The 16,398-nt window shown below is 66.6% G+C and overlaps 3 protein-coding genes across 5 annotated transcripts; 2 read left to right on the forward strand and 1 right to left on the reverse strand.

The window, feature by feature from the left end:
- The first annotated feature begins 244 nt into the window (after nt 1-244).
- SNTB2 (syntrophin beta 2) lies at nt 245-7,224 on the forward strand. The gene is given in 8 exon segments (XM_071440909.1): nt 245-276; nt 278-762; nt 4,000-4,210; nt 4,595-4,805; nt 5,300-5,442; nt 5,552-5,748; nt 5,846-6,027; nt 6,223-7,224. Coding segments are annotated over 8 exon segments (1,554 nt in total). The 3' UTR covers nt 6,316-7,224.
- Nucleotides 7,225-8,154: 930 nt separating this feature from the next.
- On the forward strand, nt 8,155-11,935 carry VPS4A (vacuolar protein sorting 4 homolog A). Its single transcript, XM_071440916.1, has 11 exons — nt 8,155-8,313; nt 8,620-8,731; nt 8,806-8,953; nt 9,067-9,128; nt 9,382-9,501; nt 9,592-9,748; nt 10,414-10,562; nt 10,667-10,748; nt 10,822-11,041; nt 11,131-11,271; nt 11,548-11,935. Exons 1-11 carry the CDS (start codon nt 8,293-8,295, stop codon nt 11,647-11,649), a joined length of 1,314 nt encoding a protein of 437 aa, XP_071297017.1. The 5' UTR covers nt 8,155-8,292; the 3' UTR covers nt 11,650-11,935.
- A 480-nt stretch (nt 11,936-12,415) lies between these two features.
- Nucleotides 12,416-16,381, reverse strand: COG8 (component of oligomeric golgi complex 8). Of its 3 annotated transcripts, XM_071440914.1 has the most exons (6): nt 16,062-16,381; nt 15,668-15,875; nt 14,732-15,550; nt 13,894-14,062; nt 13,546-13,744; nt 12,416-12,621 (listed from the first exon to the last, which is right to left on the reverse strand). In XM_071440914.1, the coding sequence occupies exons 1-6, from the start codon at nt 16,379-16,381 to the stop codon at nt 12,492-12,494; spliced, it is 1,845 nt and encodes a 614-aa protein (XP_071297015.1). In that variant the 3' UTR covers nt 12,416-12,491. The 3 variants fall into 3 exon arrangements, with proteins under 3 accessions (XP_071297015.1, XP_071297016.1, XP_071297014.1); XM_071440915.1 differs by lacking the exon at nt 13,546-13,744 and having other exon boundaries at nt 12,416-12,649; XM_071440913.1 differs by lacking the exon at nt 12,416-12,621 and having other exon boundaries at nt 13,361-13,744.
- Between the last annotated feature and the right edge of the window lie 17 nt (nt 16,382-16,398).

The raw sequence follows: 16,398 nt of genomic DNA on the forward strand, positions 1-16,398 counted from the left end.
ATCGGGGATCCCCGGAGAACACGGGAGATTTAAAGCTTAACTCGTGAAATAAATCGCAGCGCGCCAAACAAATCTCAGCGCCAGACATGGCGCGGGGGGCGTGGCTTGTTAAGCCCCGCCCTTCAGCACAACCAATCACAGCAGCGGCGGCTTAGCCGCCACCTCTCTGATTGGTGGCAGCGGCGGTGGGGGCGGGGCGGCCCCACCCCGTCCTCCCGCGCCCCCGAGCCTACCGCAGCGCGCCATGCGGGCGGGGGCGGGGCCACAAACCGCGCCCTCCGCCAGGCCACGCCCCTTCCCCGGTGACCGGCGGCGGCGGCGGCGGCGGCGGCATGGCCGTGTGGACCCGGGCTTGTAAAACGGGGCTGCTGGAGCTGCTCCTGCGGGAGCGCTGGGTCCGCGTGTCGGCGGAACTGACCGGGGAAACGCTGAGCTTAACGGCGGAACCGGGGACCGGCGATCCGTCGGTGGTGAACGGCGTGGTGAACGGCAACGCGGAGGCGGCGGCACCCGGTGGCGTGAGGAGGGTGCGGGTGGTGAAAGCGGAGGCGGGAGGGCTCGGGATCAGCATTAAGGGAGGTCGGGAGAATCGGATGCCGGTGCTGATCTCACGGATCTTCCCGGGATTGGCGGCGGAAAGGAGCGGAGCGCTCCGGTTAGGCGACGCCATCCTCGCTGTTAACGGCGTCGATCTCCGCGATGCCACCCACGATCAAGCTGTGCAGGCGCTGAAGAGAGCCGGGAGGGAGGTCATCCTTGAAGGTAACGCTTCAACCCCTTCCTCTCCCCCCGAATCTCCGGTGCGGGCCCCCGGTGCTCTCCTGTCCCCCGCCCCGGTGCTCCCCCGCCGTTACCGGCTCCCACCACACCTCCCTGCCGCTGTCACCGGACTCCCGGACCCCCTTTGGGTCCCTTTTCCGGGTGTGGGACGCCACTCCCCCACCCCAGTCCTGGCACATTTCTGTGTCCCCAAAAAGCCACGGGGGGGCCCCCAGGCACGGGGACAGGGACTGCGGTGTCCCCCCTGCTCGGGCTGTTCCCTCTGCGGCAGGATGGGGACCCCTCACAGCTGGGGACAAGGACAGGATTGTGATCACTGATTGTGTTCCTCCAGGACAGACTTGGGTCCCTCAGAGACAGATCTGGGGTCCCCCAGGACAGACTTGTTGTCCCCTGGCTGTGGTGTCCCCCCGAACAGGTTGTCCCCTATCCCTGGTGACAATGCCCAGGCTGGCTGAGTGTCCTGAGGGAGGGCTGTGACCCGGGGCGTTGGTCCAGGCTCTGCCCCTGTCCCTGAGGCTCAGCCCCCGCAGGCTCGGTGTCCCCGGGCCCTGTGCCCAGCACAGCCGGCTCGGGGCTGGCCCGGCAGAGCCACCGGCTCCTGCCCGACCTGTTCCTGTTCCCAGCAGCCCGACAAGCTCGGGCAGGACCTGCCCAGCCCGGTGGCACAGCACGGGGCTCGTGCCACAGGGCACGGCGAGGCCACCAGCCCCCATGCCGTAGGTCAGGGTGGGCTGTGCCACAGTGCTGTGGTGCCACACACACTGTCCTGGTGTCCTGGCATGTCCGTCTGTCCCCCGCTGCGTGAGGCTGCTCCATGGGCACGGTGCCTGTTGGGCACGGTGCCTGTTGGGCACGGTACAGGGATGGGCACTGCTGCTTTGCCACACGCTCCTGGCACGCTGCAGTGGCATGAGGGGACATGGCTGGGCTCCCTGGTGTGGGCACAGCTGGCTCGAGGTGCTTGGGCAGGGCTGGGTGCCGCAGGGGCTGAGGTGGAGCAGCAGGGTCGGGCTTGGTGCTGTGGTCGTGTGCTGCTGTTGAACACAGCGAGGGTCCCCACAGGACCCCGTGCCCGGTTCAGGACGTCCTTCCTCCTGCTGCCAGCCGTTTGATCCTGTCCCACAGGAGCTCCAGCCCTGTGCTGTGTTTGTCCCTCGCTTCCGCCACGGGCACGGGTGCTGTGGCAGACGCCTCTTCCCTTCCTTTCCCTTACTTTCTCTTCCTTTTCTTTCCCTTCCTTTCCCTTCCTTTCCCTTCTCACTGTGCTGGGCACAGCTGCTCCAATGGTTCTGGTGGGACCATCCCGTGGTCAGCTGCTATCAGCAGAGCCCACAGAGGAGCTGGTGGGGGACCTGGCCATGCCATCCAGCCCCATCCCTCCTCACAGCCCTGGAGCCGTGGCCACCCTGGCAGGTGCCAGAGCTTCTCCCGGGCCCTGTGCCAGTGGTGGAGGGGAAACCATCAGCCCTGCACGGCATCTCCGCGGGGCTGGTGTCAGTGTCACCCATCCTGGGGGCTGGGTTGGCCTCAGGGCCCACGCCAAGCACCTCCCCGGGCACCCACAGGCCCCGCTGGCTGCCCTGGGGGAAGGGAGCCCTTCCGCCCCGCCGGGAGCTGTGGGTGCGGTGCAGACCCTGGGCACTGCCAGGGGCACGGCCGGGCACAAGCCTTGGGGAGGCTGGTGGTGTTCCCTGCCGGCTGCATGCAGGGGCTCGGTGAGCCCCGGTGAGGCCGGTGTGCAGCCGGCAGTGCCGGTGTGCAGCCGGAGCTGCCGCCTTCCTGCGGCGGGACAGGCCAGGGGCGCAGGCGACAGCTGGGCTTCCTCTGTGGTGAGCGTGGGTGGGGCGGCAGCGCCTGTGCCGGGGTGGTGGTGCTGGCCCTGCCAGGGCAGCAGTGCAGCTCTGCGCTGGTCACCGCCTCCACAGAAGCAGGAGGGGTGGTTGCAGGTGCCCCCAGCCCCTGGCATAAGGTGCTCCATGTCCTGCCTGCACCATGGATGCATCCCACTGAAAACAGAGCCAGTTCTGCTGCCCCCACCATGAGCACACACAGTCCTGGGTCACCTCGGGGCACCCACACTCCTGCCGAGCTTGGCCTCTCACGCTCCTGACTGCACCGGGGTCAGTGTCTGCACCGCAGGGTCGCTGTGAGCTGCAGCCCCGCGTGCTGAGCTCCCTCCCCGTGCTGGAGGCAGCTGCCCACATCTGGCAAACATCTGCCGAGCAGCCCCGCAGCGGGAGCTGTGCTGCTGCCCGCGGCGCTCCCCGCCCGGCCCGGAGCGGGATTAGGGGTGTGGGACGGCGGTAATCCCGGGATCAGCGCGCCGGCAGCAGCTAATATTAACTCCTGTGCTGCCCACAGCAAGGGCAAGCGCCTCGTGGCTCAGCAGAGCCGGCGGGAAGGCGGGGGCCGGTGTCTCCTGCCCACTTCCATCCCTGCCGTCCCTTCCTTGCTCCCCCTTCCCGCTCGCAGCCCCGCAGGGAAGGATTGGCAGCAGCACAGCCTGGGCCCCACCATCGGTGTCACTCCCCCTCCAGAGGGCCTGGCTGTGGCATTGTACCGGCTCCAGGATCCTTTCACCCCTGGTTTCCCGGTGCTGAGCAGCCTATTTGCTGTTTGGTTTGGTTTTCCCTCTCACTGCCCCGTCTCTGTCCCCAGCGCGTCCCTCCCTCGGCCTTGGCTGCCGGGGCCGGGCGGGGGTCCAGGGCTGCTGTCAGCGGGGCGGTGCTGGGCTGGGACGCTCCGGGGGGAGCAGGAGCTGGAGCTGGTGCCTCCTTCCTTCCTTCCCGGCCTGGAGAGGCGCGTGGAGCCGGGATGTCTTGGCTGCACACCCTCCTCCTCCTCCTCTGGCTGCCGTCGGGGCGTGAGCGGCAGGGCCGGCCCAGCATCGCCGGCAGGGCTGGAAACTTGGCGGGCACAGCCCTGGCTGGGCGGGATGGGACCAGGATGGGCTGCAGCCTGACCTCCTGCCCAGCACCATTGTCCTGTGGCGCCTTCCCCTTCCTACGCCCGCGCCGGCAGCGGGGATGGATGAGCTGTCAGCCCTGTCCTTCACTCGGGACATCCCTGACCCGGACAGGGTGGGACCCCCCCCAGGACACTCCAAGCCTTGGTGTGGGAGGGTCACATTGCCCTATCAGATCAACCCTGGGGCACAGGGCTGAGGTGTGGGGTGCAGGACCCTCCCCAGGCCTGACTGTGCCCCCCTCCCCACAGTGAAGTTCATGCGGGAGGTGACCCCCTACATCAAGAAGCCATCGCTGGTGTCAGACCTGCCGTGGGAGGGGGCGGCCCCGCAGTCCCCCAGCCTGAGTGGCAGCGAGGACTCGGGGTCCCCCCAGCACCAGGGCCCCCGTGACCGCAAGGTGATCCCCCTCAAGATGTGCTTTGCTGCCCGGAACCTCAGCATGCCCGACCTGGAGAACAGGTGAGGACAGGGGCTGCCGGTGGGGGGGACCCTGCTCCCCAAAGACCTCAGGACAGGACTGGGTCTGCCCACCAGTGCCAGCGTGAGGGACCCTGCACCCCATGGACACCCTGGGCACAGCTGGGGGCTGCCCCTCGCTGAGGCCATGACCCCCTGCTTCACCCACTGAGCTGTGGAAGGACACTGCAGAGGGTTTGGCCAGGGCCAGGGCTATGCCATGTTCCCTCCCAGCCCCCTGGCAGCCCCTCTGCCTTAAAATGAGTGCTAAAAGCCCTGGCAGGTGGAAATGCACAGCAGAAGCCCCAAAGCAGTGCAGCCAGTTTGCAGCGCAGGGCCCAGGCAGTGCTGGTGTCCCAGCCTGGGCCGTGTCCCCGTCCCCTGCAGGCTGATCGAGCTGCACTCTCCGGACAGCCGGAACACGCTGGTGCTGCGCTGCCGGGACACGGCCACGGCCCACGCCTGGTTCAGCGCCCTGCACGCCAACATCACCGCGCTGCTGCCCCAGGTCCTGGCCGAGCTCAACGCCACGCTGGGCTCCGGCAGCCCCACGGCCGGTGGCCGAGAGGTGAAGCACATCGCCTGGCTGGCCGAGCAGGTACCACTGATGGGATGTGCCGGGGGGCTCCCAGGGACAGCAGTGCCAATGGGATGTGCCGAGGATGCCACTGGGGCTGTGGATGCAGCCAGAGAGCCCGGCCTGGGCTCTGGCTCTGCTGCTCTCCCATCCAGCTGTGCCCCGGTGATGGCAGCATTTCCTGTGCCCTCAGCCCCTTCTCCCACTGGCATTTTCCAGATGGAAACCCTCATCACACCCTCCCTATTCCATGAATTTACTGCCTGAGAGCTGCAGCCAGCCTGGCAGTATGGTGGGCAGGACCCCTGGGGGCTGCTCCCAGCTTGGTTTCCAGGATGGCAAACCAAGGGGAGGCGGGATTGGGGATGTGGGTAGGGACTCTGGCTCTCACTGCTCTCTGTGCCCATCTCTGTGGGTGCTGTGGATGCTGCCTGGCAATGGGGAACTACTGCCTTGGGCTCAGGGCTGGGTGCTGGGGCTGTGGCGCACCCCTCACGGTGCCCCGTGCCCGGCAGGCACGCCTGGACGGCGGGCGGCAGCAGTGGCGGCCGGTGCTGATGGCAGTGACGGAGAAGGACCTGCTGCTGTATGATGGGATGCCCTGGACCAGGGACGCCTGGGCCTCGCCCTGCCACAGCTACCCGCTGGTGGCCACCCGGTGAGCTGGGCCGGGGGGCCGTGGCAGTGCCTCAGGGCAGGGGTGACGGGGTGACGCGGTGCCAGCACTGCCATCGTACCCCTGACTCCGGCCATGCCTTCCCCTGCAGGCTGGTGCACTCTGGCTCCGGGCGCCGCTCGCCCGCGCTGGGCTCGGAGCTGACGTTCGCCACGCGGACGGGCTCTCGCCAGGGCGTGGAGATGCACGTGTTCCGCGTGGAGACTCACCGCGACCTGTCAGCCTGGACGCGCGTCCTGGTGCAGGGCTGCCACGCCGCCGCCGAGCTCATCAAGGAGGTGACCGTGGGTGAGTGCCGCGGTGCTGGGCCCCCCACGGCTGCCCCCGGGCCCCCACGGCTGCCCCCGGGCCCCTCCGGGACTGACGGCAGCGGCTGTGCCCGCAGGCTGCACGCTGGGCGGGCAGGAGGTGCAGCTCTCCATCCACTACGAGGGCGGGTTCACCATCTCCCGGGACGAGCCGGGCTCCAGCGTGCTCTTCCGCTACCCCTACGAGCGGCTGAAGATGTCTGCGGATGACGGCATCAGGACCCTCTACCTGGATTTCGGGGGCCCTGAGGGCGAGCTGGTGAGGAGGGGGCAGCCGGGCTGACCCCTGGTTTGGGGATCTTCCTCCAGGGGAGCCCCTGCTTCCTCCTGCTTCCCCCATCCCTGCAGCATCCCGGCTGCCCAGACTCACTGGGTTTGGCTGGTTGGAGCCCCCAGCCCTGCAGTCCCCGGTGGGATGTGGGGGGGGCTGACACCACTCTCCATCTCCCCCCAGGCGCTGGACCTGCACTCCTGCCCCAAGCCCATCGTCTTCGTGCTGCACACCTTCCTCTCGGCCAAAGTCACCCGCATGGGGCTGCTGGCATAGGTGCCCCAGCCCCCTCGCCCTGTCACCACCGGCTGGGGGTCACAGAGGGCCCCCCAGCCTCTCCTGCCCCATCGGTGCCTTGCTGGGACTGGGATTGCTGCCCTGAGAGCCGCCGGGAGTGTGGCAGGACGGCTGCGGGGGGCCAGCCCCTCCTGCCCCACGGCTGCGCTGCCGGCCCCCAGTGCTGGGGGTTGGGTTACTCACACCAGCTTTAATCCCCCCGGGGCTGAAGCCATCGCTGATCTCACCGCCTGTGCCTTGGAGTGGGGCCAGCCCCGTCCCCCTGCCTGGGGGACCCCTCGTGCCCCCAGCTCACCTCCAGGGGAACCCGTGTCCCCCTGCCTTGGGGCTTCCCCCAAAGAGGTCACATTGTCCCCACACGGGGCAGGGCTGGGGCTGTGGGACCCCCCATTGCTGCATGACAGGGTCTCCACGCCCTGCTCAGGGTGAGGGGACGTGTTTGTCTTACCGGGGGCACTCAGGGGTGCAGAGGGGGTGCTCTGGCACAGGTCCTGGTCCCTGGGGCTTGGCCTCCCCCCCATGCCCCCCAGCAGTGCCCCCCGGATCTCCCAAAGGCTGAACAAACGCCGTGTCTGTGCCCGGGGCTGCAGGGACCCTGCGGGGCTGTCCCTCCCCTGGGGCAGGACATGTAGATTGATGCACTTTTCGCTTTTTGTACTTTCCCTCCCCTTGGGGGCAGCTCCCACACCCTGCGGGCTGGGGGGCCCAGGTGGGACCTCCAGGGCTCCCCCCTCCTGCCGGGACCCCCGCACCCCCCGGGCAAACTCCTGCACGGTTCTCTGCTTCGGGGGGCTCTGGGGTCCTGTGGGGTGCTGGCTCGGGTGCTGCCTCCCCTCCTTCTATTTTTGTATTCTTTGTAAATCGCTATTTATATCAGATTGCCTTTTCCAGGGGCTCCGGGTCTCATTTTGAGTCTGGTGTGGGGATGGGGGGAGGAATGACGGTCTCTGGAAGGAGTGGGGGGATCTCTGGGGTGGGGTCTCTATGGGGGTTTCTGAGGGAGCTGGGGCAACTTTTACAGCAGGGCATTGGGGCCAGTTCAGCTGTGGGACAGGTGTGTGGGGGGGTGTGTGCACAGGGAAATACCGAACACGTGCACAGTGTGTGTGCAAATACCGTGCACACAGGGGTGTGCACCTGGGCACACACACACACACACACACGTGAAGATGTAAACACACACAGAGACACATGAACACTCATGAACAGAAACCCACATAAACACTCATGAACATGCACACAAACACAGACACACGTAAATGTGTAAACACAAACACACACAAACACATGTGAACACTCATGAACACACACAAACCGACATGAACACTCATGAACACAAACCCACATAAACAGTCATGAACATGCACACAGACACACGAAGACATACACATGCACAAACACAAACACACAAACACATGTGAACACTCATGAATACACACACAAACCTGCATAAACTCATGAACAGAACCTACTCATGAACAGAAACCCACATAAACACTCATGAACACACACAAACACAGACACACATGAACATGTAAACACACACACAGACACACGAACACACACACAAACCCACATGAACACACACAAACACACATAAACACATGTAAACACTCATGAACGAACACCCCCCCCCCCCCCCCCCCCCCCACCTCCCCCCCACCTGTTCACGTGTTTTTGGGGAGTTCCCGCGCACTTCGACTCCCTGGGGCGGAGTCTTAATGGGCGTGGTCAGTAAAACCACGCCCACACGAGAACATAAATAGCTTTGGGCGCGGCATCAGCAAACCACGCCCCTCAGTGGGCGGGGCTCGCCGCGCGCACCGGGCGCCGCTCGGTGCGGGTTGCGGTGCCGCCGGCAGGGGGCGCGCGGCCGGGCGCAGCCGCAGTCGCTGCCGCCGCCGCCGCCGCCGCCGCCGTCCCGGGGCCGCCGGAGCGGCCGCAGCGGGCGATGCGATGACAACGTCCACCCTGCAGGTACCGACCGCGGGCACCGGGACGGGGCTGGGGCTCTGGCCGCGCCGACACCGCGCCCCCTTCCCCCGGGCCTCCGCTCGGCCCAGCGGACAGGCCTCACCGGGGCCCGGCGCCGTGCCGGCCGGGGAAAGGCCTCACCCGGCCCCGGTGCTGGGCCCGGCTGAGGTCGCCCAGCCCTGCTGAGCCCCGGTGCCGGCGCGGTGGGGAGGGAGGTGGGCGCGGCGGAAGAGCCGCGGTGCGGGCGGGCCCGGCCCGGCCCCTGGCGGCGGGGAGGGCCCCGGTGCTCACGGCGCTCCCCCCGCGCAGAAGGCCATCGACCTGGTCACCAAAGCCACCGAGGAGGACAGGGCCAAGAACTACGAGGAGGCGCTGCGGCTGTACCAGCACGCCGTGGAGTACTTCCTGCACGCCATCAAATGTGAGACAGAGCGGCCGGGGGCGCGGGGGCTCCGGCGCTCGGGGGGCTCGGGTGACGCCTGCGGGTCCCTGCAGATGAGGCTCACAGCGACAAGGCCAAGGAGAGCATCCGAGCCAAGTGCGTGCAGTACCTGGACCGGGCCGAGAAGCTGAAGGAGTACCTGCGGGGCAAGGACCGGCACGGCAAGAGGCCTGTCCGAGAAGCACAGAATGACAACAAGGGGTGCGTGGGGGACGGGGGGGGCGAGGGATCCCCTGTCTGGCCACGGAACTGGCAGGACCGCCCTTGCCACACCAGTGCCAGTCCCACCCCTGAGCCCTATCCCCTGTCCCCAGGAGTGACAGTGACAGCGAGGGCGAGAACCCTGAGAAGAAGAAGTTGCAGGAGCAGCTGATGGGTGAGAGAGGCTGTGATGGGTTCAAGGCTCTGGGGTTAGGAGGGATTCACTGACAGCCCGGTCAGGGGTGGCTGTGGGGAGGGGGACAGGCTGTGGGACTGGGGCCCAGGGATGTGTTCCTGTGGGCTGCTCGCCTCAAACAGCTGCTGTGCTGAGGGGAGGCGGGACTGGGGGTGTGGGTAGGGACTCTGGCTCTCACTGCTCTCTGTGCCCATCTCTGTGGGGCCATGTGAGCAGAGTCACACCCTCACAGGTGCCATCATGATGGAGAAGCCCAACGTGCGGTGGAGCGATGTGGCCGGGCTGGAGGGAGCCAAGGAAGCCCTGAAGGAGGCTGTGATCCTGCCCATCAAGTTCCCACACCTGTTCACAGGTGAGGCCGTGGTGGTGGGAAGGGGCTGTGCAGGAGGTGACCCCTCCATGGGTGATCCCGGCACGGGGCTGACCCTGGTCTCTGCTGCAGGGAAGCGCACGCCCTGGCGCGGGATCCTGCTCTTTGGGCCGCCTGGCACTGGCAAGTCCTACCTGGCCAAGGCTGTGGCCACTGAGGCCAACAACTCCACCTTCTTCTCTGTGTCATCCTCTGACCTGACGTCGAAGTGGCTGGGGGAGAGTGAGAAGTAAGTTGGCAGCAGGGACATGGCTACAGCCTGGCTCCTTGTGCTCCGGCCAGCCAGGCTGGGGCAGGGGCCACCAGCATCAGGGGACCCCAGTAACGGGGCTATTAAGGAAATGGGAGCTGGTGCCTTCAGTGAGGGAATCTGAGCAAAGCAATCTCTGGGCCTCTTCCCTCACAGCCTGTGCCCCCTCATCTTTTCAGACCTCTCAGTTCAACAGCGACTTTAAACTGGGGTCTTCTAACACTTAACTGGATTCTGTTTCCTTGTCTTAATTAACTGCTCTCATGCTCCTTCTTGGGGCAGCTTTGGGGCCCTCCAGAGTTGCAGCTCTCACCTGAAAGTTTCCCATCTGTCCATGCTCAGAATTCATTTACAGCTCACTTACAGCGAGCTTTGAGGAGAGCTCACCCCTGCCAAGCTGTGAGCAAGTAATAATTAAACTTAACTCTACATTATTAGTTTCTGATACCCTATAATTAGATTTACTTTAATCCTCAGCAGGGTCCCAGGGGGTAGCACAGTCCCTTGAAGGGCTGCACAGCCCCTGGTGTGGCACTTCCCTTGCTGCCAGTGTGGGGTTCTCAGAATGGGAGGAACGTGGGGCTGCCCTGGTGCTGCTGAGGAGGGTCTCTGAGCGGGGACCCCATGCCCTGCTTTGTTCCCAGGCTGGTGAAGAACCTGTTTGAGCTGGCGAGGCAGCACAAGCCCTCCATCATCTTCATCGATGAGGTGGACTCGCTGTGTGGCTCCCGCAACGAGAACGAGAGCGAGGCGGCGCGGCGCATCAAGACCGAGTTCCTGGTGCAGATGCAGGGTGGGTGGGGGCCCGTGCCAGGGATGGGTGGGAGCAGGACGAGGCAGTGAGGACCTGGGGACTCAGAGAATCCCTGGAGATTGTTCTGAGCCATCTGCCTGCAGGTGTGGGGAACAGCAGCGACGGGATCCTGGTGCTGGGTGCCACCAACATCCCCTGGGTGCTGGACTCGGCCATCAGGAGAAGGTGAGCCCCACATGCAGCCCCTGTGGCACCCCCCAGCAGGGCTGGAACTGGGGCTAACCCCTCGTGCCCCCAGGTTCGAGAAGAGGATCTACATCCCCTTGCCCGAGGAGGCGGCGCGGGCGCAGATGTTCCGGCTGCACCTGGGGAACACCCCGCACTCCCTGACGGACGCCAACATCCAGGAGCTGGCCCGCAAGACCGACGGCTACTCGGGGGCCGACATCAGCATCATCGTCAGGGACGCCCTGATGCAGCCCGTGCGCAAGGTGCAGTCGGCCACACACTTCAAGAAGGTGAGTGGGGGTGGTCCTGGGGAGGGGAGGGCACTGTGGCTGCTGTCCCCCACCCCAGCTCTGTGCCACGTGCCGCTGGCTCTGTGCAGGTCCGTGGCCCCTCCCGCACCACCCCCGGTGCTATCGTGGATGATCTCCTGACGCCATGCTCGCCCGGGGACCCTGGGGCTACTGAGATGACCTGGATGGAGGTGCCCAGTGACAAGCTGATGGAGCCTGTTGTCTGCATGGTAAGTGTCCCCTCCATGGCTTTGGCCTGGCCACTTCTCTGCTTGTCCTCCAGGCCGAGGGCCAGGCAGGGCTGTGGCTCCTGGGGATGGACACAAACCCCCAGTTTACCCCACTGGAAGAGGGCTGGGTGACAGGAAAGGGCCTTGGGTCTGCCAGGCAGCTCCCACCTGTGGTCAGTGCTGCTGCCATGGGGCAGAGGTGCCTCATGGCCATGGGGGTCCCTGTCCCGTGCCCCTGCCTGGTCTGAGCCATGTGCCCACCCACCTGTGTTGCAGTCAGACATGCTGCGCTCGCTGGCCACCACCCGCCCCACCGTCAATGCCGAGGATCTCCTCAAAGTGAAGAAATTCACGGAGGACTTTGGACAGGAAGGTTGAGGGCGGGGGGCACAGGGGCTGTGGGGTTGGGGCAGCTGCAGGCCCTGCTTGTGCCCCCCTCCCCGGTGCCAAACTGCCTGGTGTTTGCTCACTCCTGCCCCACTGCACTGCGGGGACACGGCCCGGGGCTCACACTACGCGGGGTGGGTCTGAGCATGGCCTGGGCAGCTGGGGCCCTCCCTGGCTGCACTCCACTCTTCTTCCTGCTCTTTTTTTATTTTTTAACTTAATGCTGCTTTGGGTTCTGTCTTGTTTATATGAAAATAAAAACAATCTGAGTGCTTCAGCTGGTGCCCAGCCACTCCCCAAGGCTCTGCCCCCACCAGGGGGCTCAGCCCAGACCCACCTCCTGTCCCCCAAAATGCAATGACCCAGAGCCAAGGCCTCTGCCTGTCCCAGGGGGGTGGGGGTCCCTCGCACTCCAGCCATTCCAGACAGGGATTTGTGCCTACAGGGGGCTGCTTGGATGGAGCAGCCACCAGCTGATGGCATCCACCTGCCCACACCTCCTGTCGTGCTGTGCAGCCCCTGGGCTCCCCTCAGCCTCTTTGCCCCCCAGCCCCATCCCGGTGCCCCCTGTGCTGTGCCCACACTGTGACCATGAGCCCCAAAGAAGCCCCAGAGGGAAGGATGCCCCCTTTGCCCCTCCCCTGCACAGCCTTGGCAGCAGGTTGTTCCTAGACCCACAAGGAATTCCCGGTGCCCAGGGCAGGACCGCGGCTGCCTCCCTGTGCCCACCCGTGGGCAGGAAGGGCCGGAGCCAGGCTGAGGCCACAGGTCTGTATTGGCTGCAATAAAGCTGAGTGGGAGCCCCCAGAGCTGCGCTGGTTCTTTGCCCAGGCTCAGTCCAGCAGCTCCATCCAGCCCACGTTGGTGAAGGTGCGGGTGTCCATGCGGTCGATGTAGAGGATCCCATCCAGGTGGTCCATCTCGTGCTGGATGATCCGGGCAGCCCAGCCCACTGCCTCCCAGCTCACCGGCACCCCCAGCTCGTCCACACCTGCACCCGGGGTAGCCGTGGGTTGGGGGGTGATTAGGGGAAAAAAGGGGGACCCGTGTGAGAGTGGGAGGAGATGTGAGAGAACAGGGTGACTGTGTGAGAGTGGGGGACCTGCGTCTGGTGAGATTTGTGAGAGTGCTGGGAACCCATCAGAGAATGAAGGGACCCGTGCGAGGGAGGGGCAGCTGCGGGGTCCCACCCGGGACAGGGCGGGTCGGTCCGTACCGGAGACATGGACGGCCCAGTGCCGCGGGACGTAAGCGGAGAAGCCGTGGACGCTGGCGCAGCCCTCGGGGCCGGTGACGAGGCGGGTGTCGAGGACGCGGATGGCGGGGTTGACGAGGACGCGGAGCGGGAAGGGCTCGATGCGGTGCGCTTGGCGCAGCGCCGGCGGGTACCGGGCGCAGCGGGCGGGCGGCAGCTCCGCGGCGAAGACCCTCAGCGGCACCCCGAGCTGCGGAGCGCTCAGCCCCAGGCACGGCCGGCCCCGCAGCCCGGCCGCCAGCGCCGCCGCCAGCCGCCGCAGCTCGGGGCCGCCCAGCTGCTCCGGGGACACGGCGGCGGCGGCGCCGCGCAGCACCGGGGCTCCCACCTGCACCGGGGCGGCGAACGGCGGCACGGGCGGGCCCAGCACCCGGCGCCGCAGCGCCCGCCAGTAGGAGCGCTCCCGCCGGTCCCAGCCCGCCGCGTGTTCGCAGGCGCGGGCCGGGAGCAGCGGGAGCCCCGGCAGGGCCCGTCCCGGTAAGGCCCGTCCCGGTAGGGCCCGTCCCGCCGCCGCCACCGCCATGGCGCACCGCGTGCGCGCGCACCCGCCCCGCCGCAGCGCCCCCTGGCGGCTCCCGCGGGGACACCGGGGGCCGCAGCCCCGCTACCCCGTGGGCACCGGGGCACCCGGCAGCGCAGCCTCCCCGGAGGGGCTCTCCGCGGGCTCGGTGGGCACGGCCGCGTGTTCCCCCTCCGGGTCCGGGGCGGTCTCCGGGGACGGCTCCTCTTCGCCCGGTGCCGGCGGAAGGAGGAAAGCCAGCGGCTCCCTGAGAGCGGCCACGTCGATGCGGCCCAGGCGGCCGAAACGCTGCAGCTGCGTGGGGGGGACACCTTGGGGATGGGGAGAGAGGGGTCAGGGGCTCTGTGGGCAACGAGACCCCACGGAGGGGGCAAGAGCAGGACAGGGCCCGCTCAGTGCCAGGGGGAAGCCATGGGTGTCCTCTCCCCCCCACAAGGAAAACCAAACCCTGAGATCTCACCCAGTGCCTGTGCAATCTGTGCTGGAGGGAAAAGCACTTGGAGGCAGCGGTTCAGGTAAGGCAGCAGGTCCTCCAGGAAGGCTGTGCAAAACTGGGTAAAGAGCTCCTGCTCCCGCCCACTAAAAGCCGCCTCCTCAGCACGGTGGAAGGCCAGGATGGTTTTGGTCACCTGGGGAGAGAGAGAGAGGCAGACGGGTTACCTGATGACAGTCATGTACCCAGGTGGGTAAGGAGGCCAATGGCACTTGGCTTGTACCAGCAGCAGCATGGCCACAGGCCCAGGGCAGCACCCATCTCCCTGTGCTGGGCATTAGTGATGCCACACCTGGAATCCTGGGGTCAGTTCTGGGACACTCCAAGATACACTTTGTGGGGCTGGAGTGTGTCCAGGGAAGGGAACAGAGCTGGAGAAGGAGCTGAAGCACAAGGAGCAGCTGGGGGGGGAGTTACCATGGAGAAAAAGAGGCTTGAGAGAGATGTTTTCATCCTCTACTACTCCCTGACAGGAGGGGCAGCCGGGGTGGGGCTGGGCTCTGCTCCCAAAGTACAAGGGACAGGACAAGAAGAAATAGCTTCAAGTTGTACCACAGGAAGTTTAAGCTGGATATTAGGAAAATTTCTTCAGGAGAACTGTCTAGCCCTGGCACAGGGCAGTGGTGAAATCCCCATCCCTGGGGAGATTTAACAGCTGTGGCACTTGAGGACATGGGTTAGGGGTGGCCTTGGCAGTGCAGGGGGAATGGTTGGACTGGATGATCTCAGAGCTTTCCCAACCGATGCAGAACAAACCTGGCCCATGATCTCCCAGGACAAGTCCCAGCTCCGTCCCCAGACTCACCTCACCAAGGGCACTGTCCAGGCAGGCGGTGATGTCCTGTGCCAGGGCGATGGGGCAGCAGAGCCGCAGGTCATTGAAGGCCACGAGGAGCCCGTTGAGGAAGCAGGCAAGGGGTGGGAAGTCCAGCAGCACCATGGGGGGCTGCAGCGTCCCAGGCTGGGCTGTGGGCACCGGCACTCCTGCACCACCCCCCAGCGCGGCCGGAGCCGAGATCAGCGTGTAGGAATTCATCTCCTCCCGGAATTTCTCCACCGCCTCCTCCACCGCCTTGCTGAAGGCGTCGGCGGCCACGCGCTGGAAGAGGGGAGCCAGCTGCCCGCGGAAATCCACGCCCACCCTGCTGAAGGACAGCCCAAAGTACATGCACTGCCCCAGCAGCGAGTCCAGCCGGCCGCCCACGCCGCGCTCCAGGTCGCGCCGCAGCGTGCGCAGGAACTCGGAGACCTTCTGCAGCACCCAGCTGTGGAAGATGGCCCCCTCGCCCGGCGCCGCCGCCTCGGCCGGCACCAGCGGCTCCTCGTCCGAGAAGATGGCGCGGTACTGGGTGACGATGTCGAACAGGTGCACGCGGCAGGCCTCGATGGTCTTGGTGATGTGCACGTAGGGGTCGTGGTCGGGGATGGAGGCCTGCATGGAGCGCAGCCAGGCGTCCCGTGCCTGCAGGAACTTGACGCGCAGCTCGGCCTCGGTGAGCACGTCCATGCGGCGCAGGAAGCCGATGACACGCAGGCAGGCGGGCAGCGGGATGTTGGTGCGCAGCTGCTGGATCAGCTGGTTCAGCATCAGCTGCGCCGACTGGCGCACCTCGTCCACGATGCCCTGGGGAACACAGAGCCTTCAGGCAGGTACAGACACGGGGCAGCGTGGGGGTCACCTGGAGCACAGGGTGGGATAACACGGGGTTCAGTCACGGGGCAAAGACAGCGCAGGGCTCACCTGGATAACGGGGATGCTGCTGTGCTTCCTCTCCAGCCTGCGCACGTAGGCTGTGAGCTCCAGCGCCTCCTCGTAGTAGCCGTTCCGGACGCAGGTGTCCATGAGCTGCGGGATCTCCAGGATCTCCAGGATCTCCGTGTGCCGGTTCAGGGTCAGGCTGTTCATGCGCCGGCTGCAGGCGATGGCCTCGGCATCGCGCATGAAGGTCCTGCGGGCCGGGATGGCATCAGCGGAGAGCCCTCCCTGCAGCGGGTGGGTCCGACCCTCCCACCCGCACCGGCCGCTCCCAGCCGGCCCGACCCTCAGTGGGGTCCGCACCTCTCGGTCCCCAGCCCAGCCCAGCCCATCCCCGGCCCTTGCCCGCCGCTCCTCATGCCCGGTACCCGTCCCGCACCGGCAGGCGTCCTGCAGCGCGGGCAGCCGCTCCAGCAGGCTGCCGAGCCGGCTCTCGATGCCGCCGAAGCCGCGGCCGGCGCGGCCGGTGCACTCGGCGGAGCGGATGAAGGCTCGGTAGTGCTCGAAGGCGAGGCGGCGCGTCTCGGCCCCGACCCGCGCCCGCTCCGCCGCCAACCGCGCCGGCTCCCGGCCCAGCTCCGCCAGCCCCAGCGCCGCCAGCTCCGACACATAAGCGGCGAGCTCGGGGCCGCCGGGCGCCGCCGGGCCGCGCAGCCAGGCCAGCAGCCGCGCCTCCTCCGCCGCCGCCGCCGCCGCCATCGCCGCGGCCGCCGCGT

This window comes from Agelaius tricolor, unplaced genomic scaffold, assembly GCF_023055355.1.
Source record: "Agelaius tricolor isolate 1412-34295 unplaced genomic scaffold, bAgeTri1.0.p SCAF_15, whole genome shotgun sequence".
In the NCBI taxonomy this organism is placed as follows: Eukaryota; Metazoa; Chordata; class Aves; order Passeriformes; family Icteridae; genus Agelaius; species Agelaius tricolor.

Coding starts and splice junctions, on each gene's coding strand:
- VPS4A (XM_071440916.1), top strand. CDS start 8,293: ATGACAACGTCCACCCTGCAG. Junction 8,954..9,066: donor GCACAGAATGACAACAAGGG/GTGCGTGGGGGA, acceptor CCCTGTCCCCAG/GAGTGACAGTGACAGCGAGG. Junction 9,129..9,381: donor GTTGCAGGAGCAGCTGATGG/GTGAGAGAGGCT, acceptor ACACCCTCACAG/GTGCCATCATGATGGAGAAG.
- COG8 (XM_071440914.1), bottom strand. CDS start 16,381: ATGGCGGCGGCGGCGGCGGCGGAGGAGGCGCGGCTGCTGGCCTGGCTG. Junction 14,063..14,731: donor TGGACAGTGCCCTTGGTGAG/GTGAGTCTGGGG, acceptor CTCTCTCCCCAG/GTGACCAAAACCATCCTGGC. Junction 13,745..13,893: donor ACAGATTGCACAGGCACTGG/GTGAGATCTCAG, acceptor CCCATCCCCAAG/GTGTCCCCCCCACGCAGCTG.